The following is a 27,973-nucleotide window of genomic DNA, read 5'->3' as shown; positions in this document are numbered from 1 at the left end:
GAGGTGATTCTGCCCCTCTACTCTGCTCTCGTGAGACCCCACCTGGAATACTGCGTTCAGCTCTGGAGTCCCCAACACAAGAAGGACGTGGAGCTGCTGGAGTGGGTCCAGAGGAGGGCCACAAAGGTGATCTGAGGGCTGGAGAACCTCTGCTATGAAGACAGGCTGAGAGAGTTGGGGCTGTTCAGCCTGGAGAAGAGAAGGCTCCCAGGAGACCTTCTAGCAGCCTTCTGATACTGAATGGGGCCTGCAGGAAAGCTGGAGAAGGACTTTTTACAAGGCCACATAGTGACAGGACATGGGGAAATGGCTTTAAACTGAAAGAAGGTAGATTTAGTTCAGATATAAGGAAGAAATTTTTTACAATTAAAGTGGTGAAACAGTGGAACAGGTTGCCCAGAGAAGTAGTGGATGTCCCATCGCTCGAAGTGTTCAAGGCCAGGTTGGATGAGGCTTTGAGCAACCTGGTGTAGTGGAGGGTGTTTCTGTCCATGGCAGGGAGGTTGGAACTAGATGATTGTTAAGGTCTCTTCCAACCCAAACCATTCTATGTTTCTGTGATTATTTTCAGGGTAATGTTTTGTAGAGATAGGAGGAAAGATGTGTTCTATAAAAGGGGAGACTGCAGCACTCCAAGTAAAACAAATTTTAAAGCAAACAGGTTAAGAGTGAAATATTACTTATAAAAATCAAAAATACAGAGTACCACATTTGCCCTTCTTTTGAAGAAACACATTCTCAGAAGGAACATGTTTCAGATGTCCTTGCTATTCATGCAACTCAGACTAGGCTCTTTGGTATTTTAAAATGCATATCAGCAGACTTCTGTCTCAAGTTCCAGTTAAAGGAGCTGTGCCTACTTCAAACAGAAAATAAACAGTTGCACGACAGCCACTTACCTGAGATAGCATTAGTCACTGACATGAGTGGAGAGTGAAGAGCAGGAGTCACACCCCATACTGTATGGTACCCCACTATTCCAGCTAGGCCAAATGTCGTCACCATTTGAGTGAAAGCAGTATTAGGAGCTACAATGCCCAGTCCTAACATGCCAGCTAAACCTAGAAGAAAAGCACAGCAGAACTTTTCCTTAACTTTTCAATGGTTTCTTACATTTAAACTCTGTACAACAGGAGTCCAGTACTGAGCTAAAAGCAAAATGCAGTTTTGGGTATGGACGTTTAAGATCAGCTGGATCATATACAGGCTCTACAAGGCTCTTTTGGTGCTAGTGTTTCTTTTACAGTAGAATATAAAACTTCAAATATAATACACATAACTTTGTTATGCATGCTCATGAAGGAGCAAGATAGGTTTCCACACCAGCACTGAATCCTGTCACTCTCCTGTTCTATTGAAAAAACGCAGAAGAGTCACAATCATGTTGAGATGCTACTTGGAAGACTCAAAGCATACGAAGAACAAGCTAAAATTACAAATACTCGATTCATTAATTACATCATGCAGAAGCTCTGATGCACACAGAATACCAAATTACAAGAAGGGCCAATATTTATTTGTCAAGAAAAACACCCTATTCTCAGTACGTCAGTAGACTGTGAGCATTTAAGTCACATATAATACATTAAAGTTCAAAGAAAGCAATGACAATTAATTGATCCTGCTGCAAAGTATGGGCAGAGTCCCTAGCAGGAGTCCTTCAGAATCTGAAGTATTTTACTGATATTTAAATAAAGCCAAACACATGTATATGCAAACAGCATGAATCAGCACTGTTTGAAATGTTAATAATTTTGGTTAAATTTGTAAAATTTCATTTTTTATCTCAAAAGCAATTATTACATTGCACTGATTTTGTACAACTGCTCTCCTGGGTAGTTATTAAATTGAATGAGTAAGATGAGGAATCACTTAAAAGTATTAGCCAAATAAGGAGCACTCTGCACTGATTCTCCAACTCTGGAAGTTGCCTACCTGCTGTGTATACAGACGCACTAGTCATAGTTTTTCTAAAAGGTGTAATAGTAGCTGCTTTTTCCGCTTCCAGCTCTGCTACAGTCTTCTGCTTCACAGGGGCTCCTTGAGGAATGTTATTTGGTGGAGGTGCTGGAAAAATCACCTTGCCATCCTGACAAGAGATACTTACAGTTATCCCTAACATAAGCAGAAGCTTTATAGAGGAGCCTACTCTTCTTAATCCTGCAACTCAGATTCTTAACATCCGACAGCCACACCACAAGGACATGTTTCTTTTCTGCATCAGCAGGTTTGCAAGGCTGGATGATCGGTACAGCCTGATCAAGTTAACCATACTGGTTTACACATTTTTCAGCCAAGATTTAATATCAGTGCCCAAGAGCACCTGGTGGAAACACAGCACAAAGCGTGAAAGCACAAACCAAAGAGATAAAGTTCCTTAAATGGAAAACATTTATGCAAAACAAAATAGGATCTTGGAAATAGCAAAATGTGCTACAGAACTGAATTGTAATCACAGCCTGCCCAGGCCTCAGCTAGGAACCAAGCACGATGTCTCACATTTCTTGCTGTTCTTCAGGCCTCTGGAGGAGAAACTGATGAAGCTATTAGACCTGAGCTGTACACACCACTTCAGTGGTTTGAGAGAACTGAAGTCAATGCAAGCCTCCTCCAGAGAAGACGATATAAGCATTACAAAATCCTGGCAACATTATGCAGCAAAACGCAACAGAAATTAACATCTCTTACCTAAACTGCAAATTATTATTTCCTAATAGTTACAGGAGAGCCCATACTGGCCCACGCCCTAAATTTGTATTTTATTATTTCTTAATAGACCTGAAAGTATCCTGCATATTCTAGTTTCACCAGTATTTTCTGAAGTTACTCTTATAAGAACAGAAATATTTATTTATAAAAAAAAAAAGAATATTTTTTTTCTAGTCCTGTAGTGATGTTTCAAACATGTTTTAAATAACTATGCTTTTATCACACAAATACAACATAGAAATTTAATCTTCTTCCTATTTTTCAATAGTAGACATTAGGTATTTGTTTAACCATAACATGAGGACAAAAACAAAGAGGTTTCTCTTCACAAAAAGAGGAGGAGGAATATTCAGATGAATACAAACATGACTGCCCGCACCATCCATCAGGTCACATCTGAAGTCTATTGGCATGCACTATCTTTGAATGCACTTTAAAGTAACAACACTGATCAATGTAAAAGTATGTACTCACAAATTAAGAAGAGAATAGCTACTGACTTACCTTCATCACTACAGTTCCTCTAATAACATGATCCAGAGTCCCGTAATCAAATTCGTCTTTTGGATCAAAATAGAAGTTCTCTTTGTCAGGACTGATAGCCTTCAGGAGTTTGATAATATTATTGGAATACAGAGTACTGGCCTGAGTAGCCATTCTGCTAGGCAGATCTGTGTAGCCAATATGTGTAACACCCTGATAAAAATCCAAGAAAAATATCAAGGATTAGTTCAATCTCTGAAGCAGCATCTCTTCCAATATATCCTTCTGAAAATAATATATCCAAACTGTTTCACTTAGTTCTGTTTTCAATCTCAGCTAAAACTGTCACCTGCAGCTCTAACATTATTAAGTCGGGGAGGATTACTCACAACTTGATCAAATCCAACACCTTAACTGCTATTAGCAACAAGCCTACACAGAGAGGAAGATATATTGGTGCAAGAGCTTGTCCTCTCCAAATCCTACCATTCGCTTAGAACTTAGCTTCTTAAGGCAACCAGGTAACAGATTATCCTGCCCAATGCTTGGCATCTTCTTGGTACTTGCACTGGAGGCAACTTTCTACATGACAAAGGAGTGAAGTGAGCTTCCTCAGAGCTAGCTAGCTAGCTGTGCAGGTAACACACCCAGGTTCACATTTATGTGAAGATATAACATAATATACCCACACTGTTTAAAGAACAAATGTTGAGTATACCTGGCTTTCAGGCTCTTGAGCTTTTGGCAGGCATGGGAAGCTCAGGCTGGCATACACCCTTCATGTTCAAGCAGGCTTATGTTAAAATATCACTCTCGCAACTTACAGCTAAGATCCATGCATGCTTCCAGGAACTCAGGCTTCTTCATGCAATGCTCCAGCACATTGCTAATAGTTCTGCACTACTGCTTTTTAAAACAGCTCAGTGCAAATACACTATACCAAGGGCTAATATTCCTCTCAAAAAAAGCACTCCATGTAAATTCTTCATGCAAGTATCTGCCTATTTCTGTTCTACATACTCTCATTTCAGTTTTTAAGCAATGACATCAAAAGCCCTAGAAAACCACAAAGCCAAATACAATCCATGGCTCATGATATATACACACACAGCTCTGCTTATATTAATGACAACCATGGCAGCAATATGTCCTACAGGCTTCCCTAGAGCACCATAGCAACAGCATTATGCCTTTACACTACCAAATCACAACTCTGGAAATCTGCTACTTTATATCTCTTCACTCCGATTTCTATAACTGCTAGTAGATTTCTCACAAGTATCAAAAGCAAAACCCGAAAAGTAGAAAACAAGCCAATGAACACTGAGAAAACTGAGCCAAGGAACACTGGAGCAAAACCAAAGTAGCTGGTTCAGTCCAGAGCAAAATTGCTTAGTTTAATGTACCAATTCATGCTACTCCTAGTTTGGGCTGCAAGTGTTTGGATACTCTAGGGCAGACACACTGATGTTGGCAAAGCTAAAGACATAAAAAGACAGCAGTCTCCTGAAGCTGAAACTATATTGAACTAAGCCAGAGACTTTGCACTGAAGTAAACACTGACATAGTCTGAACCTGTTTAGCTTAAATATGACAGGGACTGTTAACCTCCAGTTGCAGCAGGTGAGGAGCAAGTCAAAGAAGCTATTGCGATTTCTGTCTCTTCAGGTAGATCAAGAAATGGACATCAAACCACACTCTCCACTCAGCAGAGACAAATCACTGGACTTTGAAGTCTAAGTAGTAACACTCCCATGTTTAACAATGAAATTAACACTATACAAAGGTATTTGTTTCTTTAAAAATCTTCAAATTGTTATAAAGATGACTAGCGACCAAATGCAAATCTCAGGATTACTTGAGCCCAAATAGAAAAATCAGTTACTCATTTTCAGCATCCAGTTTACAAAACACAAGGTGAATTCATGCAAACTGAGAACGATCTGCAGGTTAAAATGCTCACCTTATGAACATACATTTCTCCAGGCTTTGTAGTCTCAATGTTTCCCCCTGCTTCTGCAGCTAAATCCACAACAACTGAACCTTCCTTCATTGATTCAATCATATCTTTCTTAAACAAGATGGGAGCTTTTTTGCCTGACAAGACAAGGCATACTAAGTTAAAAACAAAACACAGCGTTTTATCTGATGAGCTCAGGAGATGAGTTCTCTCCTTCTCTCTCTCTTTAAACCTTATTTTTGTAAGTAAAATTTTCAAGTAACCAGTAGCTAGGATTAAATGTCACAGGAGGTTTGTTTATACAAGCAGAGAGAAGAGATGTTAGAACATCTTGCTCCCAAGCATACAAAAAAAGCATGCATGGGCAGCCTACCAGAGACAATAGCAAGTCTAATTTTGTCCCCAGTAAACAGAACACATCCAATCTTACAACTCGAGTCATAATAAAAAAAAAAAAAAAGAAAACCTACATCATGAGTTATTAAAAGACAGACATTGTACAATACAAAGCACTAAAATCTAAGCTCATATTTCCATTACAAAATACAGTACTGTTTCAATTGGACTTGTTTGAGCACACAAGCTGGATAGCAGAGGTAGCAATGATCCAATAAACATGCAAGAAAATTATATATTCTTACTTAATTACTATCCACTCCTTGTTTAATAAGAAAACATGATGATGTCGCGTCAAAGACTGCTAGTTTGTGAAAATGAAAGTTGTAAAAAAAAAAAAAAAAAAAAAAAAAGGCACACACTTTAAAACCAGGCATTTAACAGGGAAAGGAAAAAATTTACATGCTCACACAGACATAATTCATTAACATCTCTGTTTCCACTACAGGCACAGCTCCAAATCACACCAATTTACACGAGATAAATGAAAATTAGCATCTTGCACATAAAACATACCTGGAATAAGCGCTGTAGTGATGATAATATCAACGTCTTGGCATTGCTTGGCAAAGAGTTTCATCTCAGCGTCAATAAATTCTTTGGACATCTCTTTAGCATAACCACCTTGTCCTTCTCCAGATTCCTTTATGTCTACTTCCAAAGGCTCAGCACCAAGAGACTTGAACTGTTCCAGAGCTGCAGCTCTAGGAAAAGAAAATCGGAGTGGAGGGATGTGCTGGGTTTATGTAGTAGGGTTTTGGTAGCACAGGAGGGGCTGCAAAGATAGCCTCTGTAAGGAGACGAGAGCTTTCTCAGCTCCAAAACCAGTCAGACCAGTCTCTGCCCATGTCGGACCCCCCTCCCCTCTGGCCAGGGCCAAGCCGATCAGCACCTCTGCAAATGCCCGATTTAAGAAGGGGACAAAGGAGCCCAAGCCAGGCGGGACCTGCAGTGAAGAGATGGGGAAGGCAGGCGGCTGGCCCCTCCCTGGCAAGGAGGTGCCCCGCTAGATTGCCACCACTCGACTGGAGATGGCCATGGTGCTGCAGCCTGGAGCGCTCCGAAGCACCCTGATTCCGGGGCACTCGCCGGGCAGAGCTCGTTCCTGTCAGAACTGCCGAGGTTGGTCGGGCTGGCTGGCCCGGCGCACCTGCAGCGGAGAGAGGACTGAGATATGAGAGAACATGGCCAGGCAGACACCGAGGTCAGTGAAGGACGGGGATGAGGTGTTCAGGAGCTGAGCAACCCCCATTCCCCATCCTCCTGGTGCCTCCGGGGCAGAGGAGGTAGACCTGGCAGAAAGGGAGGTGGGAGGGGAAGGTGTTTTTAAGATCTGGCTTTGTTTCTCATTATCCTCTTGAGTAGCTGTTAATGAATTAAATGGATCTGTTCCCAAACCAAGCCTGGTTTGCCTGGGGCCATGGTTGGTAAATCTTCCCCCCCCACCCCCCCCCCTCCCACCCCGTTCTTATCTCAGCCCTCAGGTCTTTCCTTACATTTTTCTTTTCTTCACCAGGAGCGAGCGGCTCAGTGGTGGCTTAGCTGCCAGCTGGGCTGAACCACGACAAGGAAACAACCACTACTTTCAAAATCCACCACAGCTTTCCTGGTCCTTATAGTGGTAGTCTTCTTCAGACATAAAGCTTATTCCACGATTAAGGAGACTATTACTAAAGTCCTCAACTTACTGTATTTAGTGGAAAAAGGAATTACATTACTAATTTTAGGTCCCTAACGAAGATACTTGGATAAGGAATGAAGGCGGCCTATGGTTTCCTGTATAGTCAGCAGAGTTACTCCAAGAAAAGTCTCAAAGCTGGGAGCTTAACTGTTGGCTAACACTGCCCACTGATTTCTCTTGTCACGAGTAGGTAAATCTACAGCCCAAACTTAGATGCCTAAGATAGGTGATAAATACACGACCTGTACTCCTGTCTTTAATCTGTGAAATGGACAATACCAGTAAGTCCTATTTTCACAGGGAAAATTGGCTGGGGGCAGGGGAGGGTCAGTTTTGGGGGATTTTCTTACAGTTGTCCTGTATATCTGTAATGTATTTTACATCACTTGATATCACAGTTAATAATGAGACTAAATTTCAGTGCTAGGTAAAACGCAGAGGATTCAACACAAGCATTCTTGTACACCAAGATAAAAAGTATACAGGATTCTCTAAGAAGGGAATTTTAAAAATCTGAAAAGTTTTAAACAGATTTTGATTATGCTTTTAAGAAAAATAAACTTTCCAGTTTGCTTTAAGGCATGTACAGATTTTTCTAACAAACCAGAGCGAAAATTTTTCTGTATTTCCCATCATAAATCTGGAGAGATACTGATTTTTGTTCTTTCATATTAGACACACCTAAGTAGCACTAGATGCCACATCTGCATAAAAACAAACATGTACAAGTAATTTTAATGCAAATACAGCATTAAGTACATACAAATTTAACACAATGAAGGCCATTTAATAGGAAAACACTTCATCAAGTTTGTGGTCCCTGTAGCTATAAGAAGAAAAATGTTTATGCTCAGTAATTTTCTCAGTCTATTGCTCTAAAAAATGGCTATGGGCCAAAACAATCCGTCCAAACATAAGACCATAAGAAAGCAGCATTTAAAGCAGTTTCAGCTGCAGTTTCTGTTCTTTCATCTTGAGTTTCACAAGTAAAATAACTTGATCTCCTTCTCTCATTCAGCAGATTCAAAGAAGTGTCTCTCCAAAGAGCTTCTAGCTGGTCTTTCTGGGATCAGGAGAGCAGAGATGAATGAAAGTGTGTACCTATGAACTTGGATCAATGCAAGCTATAAATGAGGTCACAAAGATTATTTCTTTAATACTTTCCCTGTGTCCCCAAGAAGAACAGAGACATGACATTCTGGATAAAAGCCTTAACTTTCTCCTTTTCATAAAGCAATGATTTTTTATTCATATAGTTCTGATTTATTTAATGAGAAGGATTCTCTGGAAGATTTGGTTGTTTTGAGGTATTAAAAAAAAGGAGGAAAAATGATGGAATAAAAAATGGTAGGAAAAGTATCGTGATTCAGTGCTTTCATTGCATTACAGCCACAAACTACTTAATCTTAAAATAACTGCAGGTTGCTACTACCATTTTCACATACCTACCTAGTATCAAATCCACGAACCACTGCACCCATCGATTTAGCTGCTCCCGCAGAAGCCAGGCCAGCAACTCCTCCTCCAATGATCAAGACCTAGAACGATACCATCATCATGCCTGGAGCATAAATTAAAACTAGCATCATCGTACTGCTTTCACAACTGCAGATACATCTCATTAACCAGCCATTTAAACAAGTTACCTTAGAACACAGAAGCCAGCATGACTTTGCTGAAGGTGCCCCACATATCTAACAGTTTAAAAGCTGTAACTTGCAACTTCCCTTATCTGAAAGCCAACTCCACTGTAGTTAACAGTTTATGTAATTAAGTGCAGGTTTTATCCCTAATTTATCTTCTCTTTTTTTCCTTCCCTAATTCTGCTTTTATTTCTCTTCAACCCAACCCACCTGCAATTCCAATCAAGCAATCTTTTCCACCACAGCCTTCAATGCATCAAAAATCCCAATATCTATGACTTTTCTTTACTGCTTCCTTGCCTTTCCCCATCAGGAAAAAAAATAAATCCATCCATGCATAGCTAGTCTAATGTAATAAAATGAAGAAAACTTATATTATTCTATTATTCCCCCAAAAAATGACAGTACAGGTAGGGAACAAAAACTGGTACAGGAATAACTAAAGGGATTTCTAAAGTCTCTAGAATTAGCCTTTTAACAGAGTTTCAGCAGCAGTTAGCTGCGCTTAGGAACTCACGTATTCTTGTGTCACAGTATCTGTTTAACTGCACATACCTTTGCTGGAGGAACTTTACCAGCAGCTGTGATCTGACCCGTGAAAAATCGACCAAAGTGATTTGCTGCCAGTACCACAGCCTTGTAACTGTCAATTAAGGACGAACACATATCAGTATTTTCCCAGGCTCAGTACAATTCCATTCACAATAGCAATCAAAAGGATGAACATTTGACTATAGCATGCATAGAATAAAGCAAGTTTAGTATTTCACTATTGAGCACTACTTTAATAGTCAGTCTTTGTATTTCTTGCTTTTTAAAAAAAAAAAAATCATGGAGTGCATTTTCAGACATAATTTTTGGACTGCAATATACTGGATGTCCACAACTATTCACTCTCTCAAATAAAATTTGACCTTAACAATAAATGCATAACTTGCCAAAAGTTAACTCTGGTCTTTGAAGCCACCTGCAAAGGCTGTAACCTGAGGCTTGTTAGGGAAGGAAACATGAGCAAGCAATTGCAAAATCCAGAGTAATTTTGCAGTAAGCTCACTTAGACAAGCAAGCACACATTCAGAAAAGATACTCTGACCCTAACTGCAGAGCTATACAGCTTAGGGCAAAGAGCTTAACCTTGCTACTTCTTTGCCATGTGCTTTGCAGCCATCCAAGAACGGGTGGCTGGACGCCAAGTTAGCATAAGTAGAGCTATCTGAAAATGAAGATTAATGTGTAATTATGTCTTTTATTAATAACAATGCACATTTTTTTGTATTTTTACTAACAGTGTTGTGGTTCAACAGTCCTGTTTCATTCCTTTTCCTGTCTCTAGCTGAAACGTATGGAGGTCTGTATGCCATAAAATTAGTTCTAATTTGGAATACAGCTTGTAGATTTTATACCTTTAATTACATTATGAATTTCTATATTTTAGTAAAATTACACAGAACGAAAACACAGAGAAGTAGCCAAACATGTATGCAGATGTATACTGCTGGTGTCCACAAGATCTGGCAGCCTTTTCCACAGCTTATTATGCCTCACAGACATCATCTAAGTTAAAAGTCAAAAAAAAATTTAAAAAGCAATAAAGAGTCTAATAATAGAGGTCAGCTTGATGACAACATTTTAATTAAGTACAATGCCAGTCACGAAGCATGCCGATGTCTTGAGAGTATGTGATCTTTTGTTTGTATCTGCCATGGCAATTGCATTCACACTGAGTGCTGTTTGGGTTAGTTAGCCCCCAACATCAGATCCCAATGACAGATCATCTGTGTTCAGGCTGTCTTAAGGATATCTTTGAGCTTGCTCCAATCTAGTTCAGATCAAAAAGGCACTAGACAAAGCAGTCCAGGAATTAGAAGAATTGCCTTCAATTTTGTTTATGTATTTATTTTTTTAAAAGCCTCTCTCTGATCTGCTACAAAGCTGACCATAAGAAACTGAAGTTGTTTGGCACCTCCAACAGCTTCATCCTGCTTGAAACAGCCGCATGAAAATAAAGGTGTAGAATTGTTTTAGATATACCTAATACCAAAGCACATAGCTTTTCATTCAGCTATACTTAGTCAAGATGGGGGGGGGGGAAACTTAAAAAAAACAAGTAAGATTCATACCCAGCAATGTTGGCCATGGAGCTAAGTGCATCATATCCCTGAGCAATGGTGACTCGTGGAACCTGATCCATAGCCAAGACAGTAGTTCTTTTTTCTGCAAGTTTTTTCAGGAGGTCTGGATTTTGTGCTGGGTAAATAAAACTTATCAGGGTAGCCGCCGTCTTAAAAAGATCTGCCTCATGAACACCTAGAGCCGAGTTAAATGTAGGAGCCCTCACCTGAAGAAAGAAAGAAGTTTCCAAATTAATCAGAGGAAATAAATCAGAACACACTCTACTTCCTTTCCCCCAGACTGCAGTCTGTCCATTCCCATCCACAAAGCAAACACAGAAGGAAGTCTATCAAAGGCCATTTACACTACTGAACTGAGTAACTGCACTTCTTAACTGCAGTCCACATATGAGAATTAGCTCCAGGCAGACTGCTGACAGGGCAGCAATAGCACACACCTTCAGAAAGATCTGATGGCTTCTACCAGCAGTTACTGGCTTTTATGACAGACAGCTGCCCCAAAACCTGACATTTTTAAGCAAAACGATTACTGAACAGATGTCTCAATTAAGCTCTACAGGCTAAGAATCACTAATTAGGGTGCAATGCACCATTACATACAGAGCATTTCAAGCATGAAGTCCAGCAGATACTCATCTTGATCTGTACCACTTGAGTTTCTCACTTTTCTTCAAAAAGAAACCTACTTAAAAGGGTTGTTCACAAACTACCTCACAGAAATTCTATATTCCATTCTGACAGGATAACTTCAAATAGAGCAGCTAAAGGAAGCCTCGACATGAAGTTTAAGGCCTTTTTTTCCTTCAGAACTCTGCACAACCTAACACCTCTCAAGTAACTTCACTTCTAGCGGTCTTCCCAGATCAGTATTTCAAATACTTTTGAAACACACTGTTGCTGTGGAATTGCAGGACGTCTAATTGAGAAAAGTTAGAAACTTGCTCCTTCAAAATTCCAAGCAACTCTCTCGAAAGAGTAGCTTCAGCTGTATATTACTAATTTTGGAGCGAAAGTTTCCTAGAGCAAGGTTCTCACCTGATTAGAGTCCAGAACCAGTCTATCCTGCTCTAGAAAACACAACTCCTCCAAGGTAGTTAAGAACTTGGTAAGAAATCATCCTCAATATTTTAGTGTTACCATTTACGAGTTTCTTACTGTAGGTGCACACCTGAGCCATTAAATGAAAAAAAAAACAGACTAAAATTGAATCAGAACTTACAACAGAAAATATTAATTTAAAGGAGCTTACTTACTGAACTTTCAGCAGACTAGTAGGAAAAAATCACCTATACGTTTATTCAAAAAGAACATAATAGGAAATACATTAATAAAGCAATTACTTTGACAACCAAATCAGAAGCCAGGACTTCCTTGGTCCCCTGGATCTTTGCTCCAACTTCTCTGTAATGGTCATCAGAAAATTTGGAAGCTTCTCCAGCACCAGATTCCACCACAACATTGAAGCCTTGTTTAACCAAGGCTTGAACTCCAGCCGGTGATAGAGCCACTCTCTTCTCATTCTCAAATATCTCCTTGGGGACACCTACAGTCAGCTGTTTATAAGGAATTCCTGTAAGAGTGGCAGGTAAGACAGCATTAGTTCACTAAAGATAATGAATTGATACTAATGGCACTCTTCGGTGTTGTACAGACACATGCAGACGTGTCACACAGCAACTGTCCCTCCTGAGGGAAGAGGACGCAGAGCAGTATTGTCGAGCAGTGTAGTTTACTTTCCTTAAATTACACCATTTTGCTAGAGATCCCTGTTCTCTCAAGCATCAGCAGGTCAGCACAATCAGCCACACAAGCAGCAACAAGTGTTTGGTGCAGTCATACCTATCTGAATTTATAAAGATTGTGTAATAGGCATTGTCATTTATACAATACACAGTGTTCTGGTGATAAAACACATTCTACTTGAGGTAAGTAGAACTTAAATCCCTCTCTAGTCACTTCAACTTTACTGTGAAGAAATTAACGAACGAGCTTGAATAATTAAACTGCATTTTAACTGAACATGTTTTTAAAGTCTATCAAATTACATTTGTCTCAGATCACTATTAATGAATGTAACTTACAATCACAAAGTACATTGAAAGGTACAGCTACATTGATAAGGTACTCTAAGAGTTGCTACAGAAACAAAAAATGTGAATCCAGGAGTAGCTGAAGAATCATGGAATATCCATCTACTAGTTTGTTCAATTATACTTCTCTTTGATATTGTCTCCTTGTCTTAACTTGTTCAAAGCTCTGCTAAACACCAGGAAACTGCTGAAGCCACAATTTATCAGTGTTAGCTTAAGGTTTCATATTACAAACATCTAACTTCGTTCATGTACAATTTGCGGGCTTCCAGTCTAATATCTGAGCATTAAACTTCTCTGTTTCAACGAAGTGTTTACATACATTCATTTACAAATACACAGACTCAAGCAGAATAATCATATATCAAACTACCACATTGCTTCAGTTGTACTAGACAGCATGCATGCAATCCAGCAGGCAGGCCCAGTTCTGCACCATTTCACTATGTCTATCCAGAATTTAAACCTGGACTGTGACATTTATATGAAAGAATCACACACATATTAATGAGATATCGTTCCAGCAGCCTAAGCAGTCACTCATATTAAAGATCAAGCATGAAAACAAACAAACAAAGAAACAAACAAAAAAAACAAACAAAAAAAACCACAAAAAAACCCTAAACCAAACCAAACAAATAGGGGAGAAGGAGGGTGAAAGGCCTGTTTTAAATAACAAATCTGCTTTTAATTTGGCCACCAATACCATGTATTGTGCTACAAAAATTGTACCAGACCAGTAATGTGTTGCACATTTTAGGAAGGTCTCCTTTTCACCTTTTTTGCCTGTTTGTTTTTAAGATGGAAACAAGCAAAATAAAGCCAAAAACATACCACACTATAAGAACTTTGAGGAACTGAACTAATATTTTTAAACCTAAATCCATCCATAAGGGACTATAAGGAGCTTAAAGCTGAACATCTGAAAATGTTTTAGATTAACAACTTTCAAGACACTATCAACTCATAATGTTCTGAAAAATACAATACAGAGTGGCTAAGGACTAGTACTTAAACATCTACCTGTACTTGTCAGTCTTCTAACTCATTAAAAAAAATGATCGAAGACATCCAACAAGACAACAGAATGAAAGATCACCAAAGAAGTGCATTACTTCTAATATTTTTAGAATATCTTTTATCTGATCTCTTTTATTTTTTATAATTTTAGCTTTCTCTTTGAAATTAAACTAATAAATGGTAACAAATAATTTGAAGACACAAGTGTTTTGATATTTTATATGTTGGAAAACATCTAAAATTCTTTAGACTACATAACAAAAAAAACGAATTCAGAAAAACATGCTTTAAAGGAACATAAAGTCACAACGGGAGCGAGAATGCATGTCCAAAACAACAGACCCACAAAAGTAACAACGCTTTGCAAAGAGCTGCTTCAGCACACACCACATCTAAACATCGCCGTGCAACTCAGGGCATCCCTACCACAGCAGCACTAACCACCTGAAAACTATGGTAACTGCTGCTGTCACTCACACCAGTTACTCCTGTCATTTGAAGACAACTTTCTCCTCATCTCTTTTCCAATTACTACACAATAAAGTCCTGCTTCTGACATTCACTAAACCAACTCGGTGGAAATGAGCTCTCTTGTCTTTTAAAGCAGAAATGAAACCTAGCAGATAGAAATTTGTGAGAATAACAGAGACTAGTCATAATTTCAGAAAGGAAGTAGCTTTAGGGTAGAAGGTAAAAAGCTTTTCAGGAAACACTGAGAAAATAAGAACTGCAGTGCTACCTTCTCTTTTCCTTTTGGAGGCTTTTGCAGCACCCAAATGCAGAGGGAGGGAGGGAGGCAGGGAGGACTAAATTATAGCATACAGGGAACAGAAGGATGACTGCAAATTTAAAGGCACACAGACACTTGACTAAAGCTTATATGTTTCTCAAGCAAAAAAATTTAGATTATTTTTTTTTTAGTTTAGATGACAATTGATGCTTCTGATTTCCTTTTGTCCACTTACTTTCATGTGAGGTACCAGAGTAGAAGAGTAAATGGCTAGGAGGGATGGGACAGGAATATGCACTCTCTACATGTCAAATGCATTTCCTCATTTCTTTCTTTCACGTTGTCACATCTTGCATGCAATAAAAACAGGTCAAACTTTCAGATAAAAAGTATTTGCACCTTACTTAGTAAGCAGACTGATCAGAGACCAATATTGAGGACTTATGCCCTCCTCCAGTGCTTTGGGAGACCAAACCCAAGATAAACATTCAACAAGTCTCATTTACCTCTCACCTCTCCTCCTCTGTCCCACTGCCAAACTTCCAGCAACTGGTGAATACCGAAGCAAATGACTACAGAAGTAAACAAGTGCCGCTTTGCCAGCCTTTAGCTCGAGCAGGTATAGGACATTTTTCAAGCAGACTACCCTGAGCTACCACATCACTCGGCACCAAAACAGAGCAAATGTCTACAACTGCAAAGCAAAGATCTATGTTAAAACTTCAGGACAGGGTATGATAAACACCATGTTTGAAGGAAGCTATACTAGGAACACAGATTTGGCTTGTCAAACTCAGCAATTTCATCGAAGTCATTAGTTTTGAAAGGTAGAAATCTAGAATTATACAGTTAGGATCTGGATTCAGGTTTTATTTTGAGAAAGCACATCTGTTATCCTTGCCACGGATTCAAAACCTCATGAGAGTGTGAAGCTTCCAAGTTGTCTTTCTAAGCCACCATGTGAGATAATCTCTTTAAGAACTGCCTTGGGTATGTTTTAGTAAGCAACTTACTTAACCAAGAACATTTTCCAAAAACACACCAATACACACATACCCTGAGCACTTTTTCGAATCACATGAAGATTTTCAACGTGTTGTTCATTGCGTAGGGCAGAGACAGTACTTTTTTTGATACAAAGTATCAACACCAAAAGGATTCTACCACCATCAAAAGCAGAACCATTACATTTCAGACGCCTTAGAATCTTAGGATGGAATGTAAATAAATTAGAATTCAGGAAAAGCAGTGAGAAGCTACTCTTTCTCATCCACTTAAATCTCAAATGGGTAATGAGAACATAGTCAAAGCACAGTCTCAAACATCACGTAAACAAAGCAAGTAGGTAGTCTACATCTCCAGCTTTAAAATCCAATAATTAAAAATCACTATAAAAACAATTTTCTCCATTTAACTTCCATCTACAAACTGAGTGCTTAACAAAGATCCTAAGACAAAACTATCAAAAAAACCTCAGAACATTGTATGTAGAGAAACAGAGAAAAATACAGGTTTTTGTCTCAACCTGATTTCAGAACATAGTCTGTAGCAAAGCAGTATCAAGACTGACTTAGAGAAAAGAGAGTTTTGACTACATGCCACACATTCTGGGATGGGAAAACAGGATACGTAACCTGCCTAATTTCTAAGTTATGCTAATAGCAGCTTTAAACAAACCATCTCACCTGTTCTGAAGATGAGGACATATTCCGAAGAACAGCAATATGATGTTGGCAAAAAGAAAAGGAAAAAAAAAGAAGAATGGTACAGAATATTAAACAAACAACTAATCCCTCTTCTTACAAAACCAAGGAGATAGAAAAAACCCAAGGAAATTAAAGGAGAATGTCTATGGTTTATAAATACTGTACAGCTTATCCAGAGAATTAATTGACAACAAACTGTTACAGGTTTAAAGTTCTGCACAATTTAGAAGAAAACCAGGAAATTTTAAGAAAGAAGCATCAAAACAAAAGAGAATATTACAAATTCCAAGATAGAGAGGGGTAAAAGTCACAGAGCTATAGGACAAACCACTCTGGAACTGTACTGGAAACCTCAGAGTCAGTCACTCCAGAAGCATCTTTCCCAGAGCTTGGGAAAGTTTTGCTCCTGTTTCTGAAGCATCTGGTGCTAGCAACTATTTGAGACAGGTTGCAAGAATACTTGTTTACTCCCGTTTAAAAATCCCTTTGCTTCTAACAAACAAAAGAAAACAGCAGCAAAAATAAATAGCAATAAGAAAAGTCTCCATCCTCCGAGTTCACTTTTCAACTGACTCCAAATCTCTTCTCTCCTCAAGCAGCTGTTATTCTTGTACGTAACATATCCTGGACTAAATGAAAGCTAATCTGAGACAACAGAAATAACAACTACAGGCTTAAGAAGAAGCACTTTGACACTAGTCTTTTCAGAAAACTTACTTTTCTTAGCATTATAGTGGTTTTATCAAGTGTCACTGTAATCAAAGATAATTTCTAGAAGTAAGAATAAAATATAGTTATTTTAGACTCTGTTAAATTTTTATTTGAGAGCACTTAAAAAGTATGAATAGGCAACAATACTTCTACTAATTTGTCATTCAATGGCTGTTTTATCCTTGATTTGTCCTCTGCCGAATGCCAAATCTCATGTTACCAAAGTAAACTATAAGGACAGCTTAATTATCAACCAAAAGACTTATCAGACTATAAATTCTCAGCATTAAATAACTGCATTGCACATGTACTACTAATCCTTAAATAAAGGCTTCCACTCGACAGATCTGAAGGGACAGCTCTAAATGCTGAAACACATGACTCTAACCACAATTCTCTGTCCTTGTGGAAAAATTACTAAAAAGCGATTCATAAAAACAAGAAAATGCACACACATACAGAGACGAGCATACTCATTTCAGTAAAACTGAAGAGATCTTTCAGTTTCATGATCAAATTTGTGGTCAACACAAACATTGATTCCAAACTCAAACAACAACAAGGGCACTTACCTGGGACATTTGAGAAAGAACTTTTAACCTAGTTTCCTACATCCCAGGTGAACACTCCCAACCAAGAGACAATTTGCCATATCAAGGCAGACTGATGTCTCTTTCTTTTCGATACTTTTTATGGAAAACAAAAAAACTTTGGAGCATCACAAATTCAGGGGATGGCAAAACTATTACCTGATCAGTTCTGATATACCTCAGATCCCAGGGTGGTCAGTCAGAGCAAAGACATTCAGGTTTCCCTATACAACCCCAGTAAAAACTCCTGCAATTCAGATTACCAGGAGCCCTCACATTTCTTCAGAAGCTCCAAAACACTTGGTGATCGATTTTGAAGGATCCCAAAAAGCACCAGCCACTGTTAATATTGCCAGAAATTTAATGCAACAAAGGCTTCTCTGAGTTATGCAGTCTAATCTTATGTCCTGTGTTTTCACTACCAGACAGTTCTGTCCACAAACAGCACTACTTTTCTAATACTCCAAAATATCTAATTCAGTTACCCACTGTGCACATTTGGAAGCACCCAGCATCATGTGTACCATCAGTCTAACTCTACACATTATTCTGCCACAGACAGAGAAGACCCTAGATCTGCACTGAAGCAGAGTCTCTACATTCTCCCAGGGAGACACGACCCATTCAGGATAATGAGCAAAAAAACATCATTCAACCAGTTTTACATATTCTTCAGTCTTCCAGCTGTCAGGCTATGCACAGCATAGGACAGAGAAAAAAAACTTCAGTTCTGATTTTCATACGGCAGGTTCACATCATAAATTGTAACCAGGGATGCCCTCATTCCCTCCTCCTTTTTTTTTTTTCCCTGAAAATACCTGAACCTGCCCACTATTTGCATTAAAATGGAATTAGTGCAAATATACTAACAAACCCTACATACGAAGATACAGATCAAAAGCTCTTCAAGATGGTACAATATAAAGAGTTTCCGCAACAAAGTTACGGGATTTTTTAGATGGGATAATTACATCCACATATAGTCATGCTTGCAGACGCTGTCTTTGTGAGAGCTGTATCTTCCCCTGCACACAAAGAGTGGAACTACCAAAACTCACGGGGAACTCAGGCTTTTAACTAAGAACAGCATGTGTTTAAATACTTCCCCCAAACAAAATTAAGTGCCAGCAGGAGCTCTGATCACTTACCCTTAAAAACTATTTGGATCCAAAGTATTCATAATAAACACAAACACCTTCTGCATAAGCCCTTTAAAACCAGCTTAAAAACGTACTGAAACTGACTGACTCAAGTAAGCTGCTGACATGACGTGTTCTTTTCATTTTAAGTCTTTCCTGTACTAATGCATATCTGGAAAGGAAATTCAAGGTATCCTCTTGTTTCAAAATAAAAGATTATTTGCAATAGTTTAATCAATTTACCTGGCTTTGGAGCTGCCTGAGACTTGAGCATCTGGTGGGTTCTAAACATTCGCAAACACGGCATCTTTGCAGAATGCACCTTAGGTGGTAACACATTGCCAAAAACAGGCGTTGAGCACCCGCTAACAGCAATACGCAGAAGGCTCGCCATTTCACCCAGACCTCACCGCAGACTCGTTGTCACGTATGGAATCCCTGCTGCACATGCAAAAACAAAGCAAGAAGTATTAATGACACTAGACAGAAGGTATGTAAACTCAGCAGCTGGTCGACTGCCAGCAGCCATAAGATGATCGTTTCTCCCCAGCTTTTCTTTTCAGCCAGAAATCAAATTTTTTCAGAACTAAGACAACTACCAAACTACAGTAGTAAGCCCACGGGAGGACTGACATTACAAGCTGACCTGGAGATCGTATTTCTGTGACTCAAGAACGTATCGTATCCTCTTTACACCATCGCTCTGACACTCCTGCACCTCACGGAACCAGACAAAAATCCAAATCCCTGCAAGAGCTCCCAAAGCAGTTACTCTGCGGGAGACAGCAGCTCGCAGGCGCTCAGGAAACATTTCGAAGCAGGCACCCGGAGTGGGACAAGCGGGGCACCGCGGAGCGAGCAGAGGAGCCAAGCTGCCCTCGCTAGCAGGTGGCTACTGCCCGCCGGCGGAGGGAAAGGCTCTTCGCCCGAAATCCCGCCGCCGCCGCGCACTAACGTGTCGTCCCGTTCCTCTCCCGCTCCCCGCTGGCCCGGCACACAAGGCAGCCGCCCCGTTTCGTTCCCCTCGCTATTTATAGCCCGCGGCCACCGACTGACCTTGGGAAGGCTGCTCGCCCTCCGCCGCCACAGCGGCCGCGCCCGCCCAGGGGGAACCCCGCGGCCGCCGCCTCCCCGCCCCTCGCCTGGGAGCGCTCCCGAGCGCCCCTTCCCGCGCCACCTGCTTTCTCCACACGTCCTTCCTCCCGCCCGCCCTTCCTTCCCGCCGCTCTCGGGCTCTGCGAGAGCGGGACACCGCAGCCTTCTCCCCATCCGCGGCGGGAGAACGCGGAGGTGCCGCCGCTGCCGCCCCCAGCCCCGCGCACCTCCGACCCCCCCCCCCCCTCCCTCCGCCCCCAGCCCGGCCCACCACACCGCAGAGCGCCGCACCCTGCAGCCGCGCCGCCAGCGCCGGCTCGCCGCGGCACTGACCGACCTTGGGGCGACGCGGGGCGGCGCAGCACTCCCGGGGCGGGGCGGGGCGGGAGGCGGGAGGCGGGACGGGACGGGAGGCGGGACGGACCCGCCCGCCAACCCGGAAGGAGTGAGGAGACCGCGGAGGTCGGAGTGTGACGTCACGCGGCGACCTCGTCCGCGAGCTGGAAGGGGGCGGCGGGTGGGGGGGGCGTCTGTCACGTGGCACCCGCGAGCAGCCGGTGCTCGCGCCCGGGGCGCCTGCGCGCGGCTGAGGGGCGGCCGGGCGGCTGCCGCGGGGGACGCTGCGCGCGCCGGTCCTGCCCCGTGCCCGGTGCGGAGGGGTTTCCCGGGGGAAGCTGGGCTGCCTCTGTCAGGGCTGAGGTCGTCGCAGCCGTTGAGGGAGTCCTCCCGGTTTCGGGCGCTGGTGTAGCGGGCAGGCGCGGTCAGCCGCCGGCCCCTCCGCCGTGACAGGCCGCCGGTGCGCGGGGCGAGGAGGCGAAGGTCGAGGCAGGCGACTGGCGAAGAGGCTTCCCGAAGCGTGGCGGCTGTTGCACGTGGACGAGCGCCACGGCGCATAGGTGGTATCTTCTTTCTTACCGTCGTTGTTTCTTGAAACGCGTAATAAAGCGGTGGTCTGGTGCGTGTCTCGGGCTTAGCGCGGTGGATGCGGTGCGGGAGGATGGCGGAAAAAAGGGGAGCTCTGGCAGAAGTAGCGCGCGAACCGGTGAAGAGGGCGCGCTCTGAAAGAGACAGTTTACCCAGGGCAGCTTGCCGGGTGGCCTGTTCCCGTACGTGTTGTCCTACTTCGCGTGATCCGTGGTTTCTGGGTAGGAGTTAGGCTTTTTTTTTTTTTTTTTTAATTCATTTGCGTCTCTGTAACTGTTCGTGCGGAACGTGTTGCAGAGGTGTGACATAGCTTCCAGTCTCACAAGTGACGAATTACGACTGGGAGTGAAGTGAAGCACTGGAAACATGAGTCTCTTGAGATAAATTAATAGGATACCCTGCTACTAGATGTTCAGGAGACTACCGTGCTTTTAAAGAATTTATGGGAAAGATTCCATGTAGGGCTTATGTGCTAATATATGTGCTTTATGTTTGGGGCTCAGTAACCATTGACTAGTGCAACAACACGCCTCATCAGTGTGATAGGGATCCGTGTAATTCCAATTATTAATAATATACTTAGTTTTAAAAACTAGAAAAATGGAGAGAGCTGGTTCTAAGTAGAAATACATTGTCAGCATGAAAAGAAAAAGAAAACGTGTAAAACGCTGGTGTTCTGAATAGCGACACAGTTGCAGTTTGTGGTTTCTCTGCAGCAGGCACTGCCCGTGTGTGCAGCGTTGCTTCTAAATTAAGTTTTAGACTGTTAGCATGCTTAGGACAAAGCAGGTAACTCCTCTCGTAGATATTTATAACGGGTCATAACTATGTTTGGTGAAAGTTTTAATCCAGACATTGGGTGTTTAGGATATGTCTTTTCTGCTGCTTAGTCTAGGAGGATTGAAGTAATTGACAGGGCTTTAGCTATGTGGGACAAAACATTTTAAGGAGAATTTTAGGCATTGTTTAAAGAGGTCTATTGTAGGTAGCACTTGAGGATTGTAATTTTGGATTTAACTGCCTGAAATATTCTGTTTTATTTTGTTTTAAGTATCTGGATTGGGGAAGAGAAATTGGGTTCCCAACCAAGCACGTCTGCTCTCATGCAAACTTCAGTAGTGCATCTGTAAGAAAAAGATGGATCTGGGATCACATTCCACTCTAAACGGTAAGTAGTTGCCACACAGTCATTAAATTAAGATAATATAGAACGTCTGCTAAGTGAAAAGAATTCTCATTTATGACCAAGGGTGAAAAGTTATCTGGTTCAATAATGATAACCTGACGCATTTAATTCCTCATAGGTGTATAACTTAAAGAATGATCTTTCTTGAAAGACTGGCATATTAAAAAGTGATGGCAGTATATAATGATGATTGTCTTAAAGCCTCAGGATCCTGAGACCAGTGATGGAGAATCTCAACTTCCTTTTTCACATTAATGTGAGCTTTTCATTCTTCTCCTGGTAAGGTAAAGTTTACGGATGTGACCAGAGGTTACAGTACAGGCTTTAAAACTGGAACTGAAAGAGCACAAGAACGCTGCATATTTTTAATATCATTTTAGTAGCTGATTTGTGATCTTTAAAGGTTTGGTAATACTGCTTAAATCTAGTTTTGACAACCGTTTACACAAGAGAATTTTTCTCATTTTTTTGAAGACTCGTCAAAATCTACATTTGCTCCCATTTCAGTTGCAGAGTATAGATCTGTTAGTTTACCAGTCTTCACGTTCAGTAAGGGTTGCCTAGGAACGGTTTTCCCATGAGCCTGATTAATTTTAACTGTGTCACCTTTACTGTCTGGCCAACTTTGCCTCTCACCAAAAATCAGTCCAATTCACGCCTTGGGGAAGTAAAAAAAATGTTTACGCCCTACCCTCTCCAATAATAATTAAAAATGGTAAAATGTATTAGGAACATAACTTCCAAGGCACCATTTCACAATACAGTTGGATTTTTTTTTTTAAACACAGGACAGTGCTATTCCAATTTTTTTAATAATGTTGCATATACACTTGGGTGTTTTTCATCCCCTCCTGAGCGGAGAACAGAGTTTGACTGGACACCACAGAAGCCTTTGACTTTGCCTGGGGAAGGCACAGGTGGCAAGGCCAGGGCGGGCCAGGCCGATCCGGGAGACACAATACAAACACTACCAGCAGGGTCAGTGGAGGGTTGGAGTTACCTTCCTCATCTTGAGAGCAGATTGGGATCTGGAGTTCGGAATGCGAGTAGAGCAAGACTCTGGACTGAAATTGAACAAGAACAGGGGAGTTAAGTTGTGCGTGCGATAATGTTAGCAGAACGCATTACGTGGACAGTCCCCTTCAGTTTGTTCCCGTTGGCACAGAAGGCTTTAAAAATTAATTCGGAGGTGCGTTTGCTGTCACGTCATGCATAAATTATGCATGAAAATACATTATTCTGAACAAACCCGTTTACATGAAAAAGCCCTAACAGTCCAATAATATTGTCACTTTGGAGGCTTAACTGTATTGGCTTAAATTTAGAATTTAACCTGCAGCTTTTCCACAGAACCCCCTTTTGTGTGGAAACAGCTGTATGTGTGCAGCGTAGCGTGGTGCGCCTGTAGCTACAGGTCCACTAAGTATAGCTGTAGTTTTGGTCCTCTTGGAGTCACTTCTCGCTGCTTGTGCCTGTAGGGAAGCAATTACAAGAGCCTTTGGAAAATGCCGTTTCTGGGCTTTCGTGGGTTTTGGGGACGGTGCGGCTCGGTACGTCCCGAGACCCCAGAACCGGCCCCACGGCGGTTGGTTGCTGGAAATCGATCCCGTGCTGGGGGGGCGGGGGGAGGGGGGGGCGATGCTGACTCATCAATTCTGAATGCGTGAGGTTGGCAACGCGGCCCGAAACCGGGCCGAGCGCCGTCACCCCATGGCGGCCGTTCCGCCGGCGGCAGCGCTGGCCGACACGACACCCCGCCGGAGTCAGGGCGGGGCGGGGCGGGGCGGCGCTGCCTCCCCCGGCGCGGCGAGGCCGCCGCGTCCCCGCTCCCGGCCCGGGGTTGCTATGGCGATGGGCGCGGCCGAGCCGCCAGGGGGCGCTGTCAGCCGGGCCGCGACGCGACCATCGCGGAGGTGCGGGGGGGGTGAAACCGAAAGTGAAGGGCTCGGGCCGCGGCCGCCAGGTTCCCGTGCTGGGCCCCGCGCACCAGCCTCCCCGCGCGCCGGCCGCCCGCCCCCTCCTACGAGCGCTTGAGCCACGCCGGCCTGAGCATGTCGGAGAGTTTCGACCGAGCTCCAGGTGCCGGCCGGGGCCGCGGCCGAGGAGGCGCTCCGGGCGCGTCGGAGAGCGGCGGCTGGGCCCGCCTTTGGGGCAGCGGTTCCCATGGCTCGGGCCCGGCTGAGGAGCAGCGGCACCAAACGGGCGGCCTCCTCCCGCAGCAGGAACCATTGCGGCCTCCGAAGACGGCGCCGCTGGGCACCGGAAACGCAGGTACTGGCCGCTGCGCGGCGGCACCCCCCCCCCTCGCCCCTCCGGAGGCCCCCGGCGTTTAAAGCGCCGGGGAGCAGTGCCGGGAAGCCAGCCCCGCTTTGCTCATGGGCGCGCACCGCTCTCGTCCTGCTTCGTTTATCGCCCTGAATCCTTCCCTGCCCCCTTCGCCGTCGTACTGAGACCGGAGCCGTGGGGTTTCCCCCCCACGCCCCTCCGGCGTGGCCACGAGGACGCGTCCTTTCTCGCACCCCCGCATCCAGGGTCTGAGAGGTCACTGGGGCCTGGGGGTCAGCGCGGCGCGCACCCCGAGCACCCGCCTGGCTCCTCTCGGCGCAGCCGAGATGAGCTTCGGAGGGGCACTTGCACCTTTCCTCAGAAGAGCAGTTTTTGGGCTGTGGGCCTGTGCCCAGGTAAAGGTGCGATGTTGTATCGCAGCTGCTCACACCACCTCTCTCAGCATCACCCCGCTTTCTGCGCCCCCACGTCTGTGTGTGCGTTTTATCCATCTGTTAATCTGACCACAGGTGTTCTCGGCCTGCCTCTTACTGAAAGGCTCTTTGACTCCAGCCTAATGGTTTGCCAGAAATTAAACCCAGCCCAACAGTAACACAAAGCATTGTTTGTTGGTTAGCTTTTTCAGGCAGGTATCAGGTTCTGTTTTCAGTAAACCTAGGAGCTAATCTATAAAGATACTTTTGGAAAATGTGAAAAATATAGGTTTAAAACAGTTTCATTGGATTTTTTGGCAAATGGTGTATGAGAACAACAGCTAAGTGTCCTTAAGGATTATGTTTAAGAACAGTTTCTTAAAAATTAGTGGTGTCTTCCATGTATTGACCTTCAAAGTCTGGCATTTATATCTGAAAACTATGAAGAACCTAGAAGAGCAAGCATACATAAACAGATGTACTAGTTTCTCAGGTTAGCTCTTTTAGAAAACATGTTTTCATGGGAGAGGAGAGAGCTCTTTTTTTCCTTTTTTTCTTTCCATCTCTTTTTTTTTAATCACCTTCACATGGTGTTTCTTTTCTGTTGTGTAGAAAGACATCTAGAGTTTGCTAAAGTGAAAACTTTATCCGTATTTAAGAAAAACAATAAAACCAATGTGTAATTAACAAAAGTATATTTAAAGACAAAAAAGATATGTATTTTGTATGTACTCTGTGTGAATACATACTAGATTAGTGATTTCTAAGAAAAGCTGTTAACAAAACTTTCCAGAACACCTGCAACAGACGGGAATTCCATCTGGATCACAAGATAAAGTTTCAGTTCCTGATTCTGGACCAGAAATGTCTGAACCTCAGGTGGCGGTGGCTCCTGTGGTAACATCAAAGTTGTCTGCTAAAGCACCTGAGTTTTATCCGTCAGGATACAGCCACAACTTCAATCAGAACTTCACAGTGAGTATTTATCTGCTTATTATGCCAATTTGCTTATATTCAAATTAACAATGTTTTCTCGAGGCCTTGTGTATCAGATAACTTCAATGCTGCATTTGCTGAAGACATAACAAAAATTCTGATGATAACCTCCAGAGTCACGGTCAGAATTAAGTGATAATGAGTGAATATCATGCTGTACATAAGAGCCTTTAGCATGGGATATTTTGTGAAAGCTTACTGCAGATAACCGTGTTCCCTGTTTATTACGCCAAGCAGTGATTACACTCAACATCAGACTAAGCTGTCTTTTTGGTGACCGTCTCTGTTGTAGTTACATCTGCACTGTGTTTTAAGTAAAGGCTTAGCCACACTTTCACACAGATTTCAAAGGTTTTTGAAGCAAGAGTGGGAGACAGCTAGAACTTTAGCTTTTCTGAGCACAGGCTTTACCTTTCCTAAATTTACTGTGCCATTGGTATGTTTGGCTGTGACTGCCTGACTCGGTGCACCATCGTGTGATTCTATGTGTCTTTTAATTCCTTCGGTGGTATTGTATCACCAAAAGGCAAAGAAGTAGGGTTAGGCTCATTCCTAGCAGTTACATACCTGCATACCTAATAAAAAATATGCTTGCAGTCAGACTGAGGGTGATCTCAGATTAATTGTAGAATGGTTTAGGTTGGAAGGGACCTTAAAGATCATCTAGTTCCAACCCCCCCTGCCATGGGCAGGGACACCTTCCACTAGATCACATTGCTCAAAGCCTCATGCAACCTAGCCTTGAACATTTCCAGGGATGGGATACCCACGACTTATCTGGGCAACCCGTTCCAGTGTTTCACCACCCTCAGAGTGAAGAATTTTTTCCTTAGATCTAATGGAAATCTACCCTCTTTCAGTTTAAATCCATTGCCCCTTGTCCCATCACAACATGCCCTGGCAAAAAGTCCCTCTCCAGCTTTCCTGTAGATCCCCTTTAGGTACTGGAAGGCTACTGGAAGGTCTCCCGGGAGCCTTCTCTTCTCCAGGCTGAACAGTCCCAACTCTCTTAGCCACTTCTCAGAGGAGAGGTGCTCCAGCCCTCAGATCACCTTTGTGGCCTGCCTCTGGACCTGCTAAAGCAGCTCCATGTCCTTCTTATGTTGGGGTCCCCAGAGCTGAATGCAGTATTCCAGGTGGGGTTTCACGAGAGCAGAGTAGAGGGGCAGAATCACCTCCCTCGACCTGCTGGCCACACTCCTTTTGATGCACCCCAGGACACAGTTGGCTTTCTGGGCTGCCAGCACACATTGCCGGCTCATGTTGAGCTTCTCATCCACCAGCACCCCCAAGTCCTTCTACTCAGGGCTGTTCTCAATCCATTCTCCGCCCAGCCTGTACTTGTGCTTGGGATTGCCCCGACCTATGTGCAGGACCTTGCACTTGGCCTTGTTGAACTTCATGAGGTTCTCACAGGCCCACCTCTCCAGCCTCTCAAGGTCCCTCTGGATGGCATCCCTTCCCTCCAGTGTGTCCACAACACCACACAACTTGGGGTCGTCAGCAAACTTGCTGAGGGTGCACTCGATCCCACTCTACATGTCACGGACAAAGATGTTAAATAGCACTGGCCCCAATACTGACTCCTGAGGAACACCACTTGTCACTGGTCTCCACTTGAATGTCAAGCTGTTGACCGCAACTCTTTGGGTGCAGTAGATGCATCAGGTACTAAAAGTTGGTAGTTCTTATTTTTTACTCCATTGGCTTCTGCATTGCTGCTTCAGTAATTCTGCTAGAGGGAAGATCTTTGTGAATTCTTGGAATATCCTTTTGTTATGCAAGCAGCCAAACTCTGATAATATATATGTGGGTACTATTACTTACATGAATAAAATCTAGTGATAAAAAACAATTTTACTAAAAGAAATAGATTTTGAAAAACTTACAGAAAAATGCTTGATTTGAATGCTAAATATGGTGGTTTGGTGTTTCAAAGTCTTTTCCAAGCTAAAATTGATGTTAGCTTAACATTACCAGCTTTGCCAGCTTAATGAATAGAGTTACTGTCCTGGATAATAGAAGCCCATAGCCAATATACAAGTGCCAACACAAACATCCTTCAGTGAATGGATAATCTAGG

General features: G+C 42.7%; 2 protein-coding genes across 5 annotated transcripts in view; one reads left to right on the top strand and one right to left on the bottom strand.

Moving 5' to 3' along the window:
* NNT (nicotinamide nucleotide transhydrogenase) overlaps window positions 1-19,411 on the bottom strand; it is a 50,409-nt gene extending 30,998 nt beyond the window's left edge. The window contains exons 1-11 of one of the 2 annotated variants that reach the window (XM_086628711.1): window positions 19,237-19,411; window positions 16,530-16,556; window positions 12,345-12,574; window positions 10,993-11,210; window positions 9,428-9,515; window positions 8,679-8,767; window positions 6,065-6,252; window positions 5,156-5,289; window positions 3,214-3,405; window positions 1,936-2,089; window positions 900-1,061 (exon numbers count right to left, since the gene is read on the bottom strand). In XM_086628711.1, the coding sequence (XP_086484837.1) occupies window positions 900-1,061; window positions 1,936-2,089; window positions 3,214-3,405; window positions 5,156-5,289; window positions 6,065-6,252; window positions 8,679-8,767; window positions 9,428-9,515; window positions 10,993-11,210; window positions 12,345-12,574; window positions 16,530-16,556; window positions 19,237-19,384 (1,630 nt within the window). In that variant the 5' untranslated portion in view covers window positions 19,385-19,411. Of the gene's footprint in view, window positions 1-899; window positions 1,062-1,935; window positions 2,090-3,213; window positions 3,406-5,155; window positions 5,290-6,064; window positions 6,253-8,678; window positions 8,768-9,427; window positions 9,516-10,992; window positions 11,211-12,344; window positions 12,575-16,529; window positions 16,557-19,233 lie in introns of both variants that reach the window. The other variant, XM_086628710.1, reaches the window with a different exon arrangement.
* Window positions 19,412-20,905: 1,494 nt separating this feature from the next.
* The window catches only part of PAIP1 (poly(A) binding protein interacting protein 1), a 36,931-nt gene continuing 29,863 nt past the window's right edge, over window positions 20,906-27,973 (top strand). For 2 of the 3 annotated variants that reach the window (XM_086629558.1, XM_086629560.1), the window contains exons 1-2: window positions 24,247-24,466; window positions 25,688-25,869. In XM_086629558.1, the coding sequence (XP_086485684.1) occupies window positions 24,247-24,466; window positions 25,688-25,869 (402 nt within the window). Of the gene's footprint in view, window positions 20,982-22,060; window positions 22,178-24,246; window positions 24,467-25,687; window positions 25,870-27,973 lie in introns of those variants that run through there. The other variant, XM_086629561.1, reaches the window with a different exon arrangement.

Source organism: Tauraco erythrolophus, chromosome Z (genome assembly GCF_009769465.1).
Source record: "Tauraco erythrolophus isolate bTauEry1 chromosome Z, bTauEry1.pri, whole genome shotgun sequence".
Taxonomy (NCBI): Eukaryota; Metazoa; Chordata; class Aves; order Musophagiformes; family Musophagidae; genus Tauraco; species Tauraco erythrolophus.
This window is presented reverse-complemented; position numbering and strand designations above follow the sequence as displayed.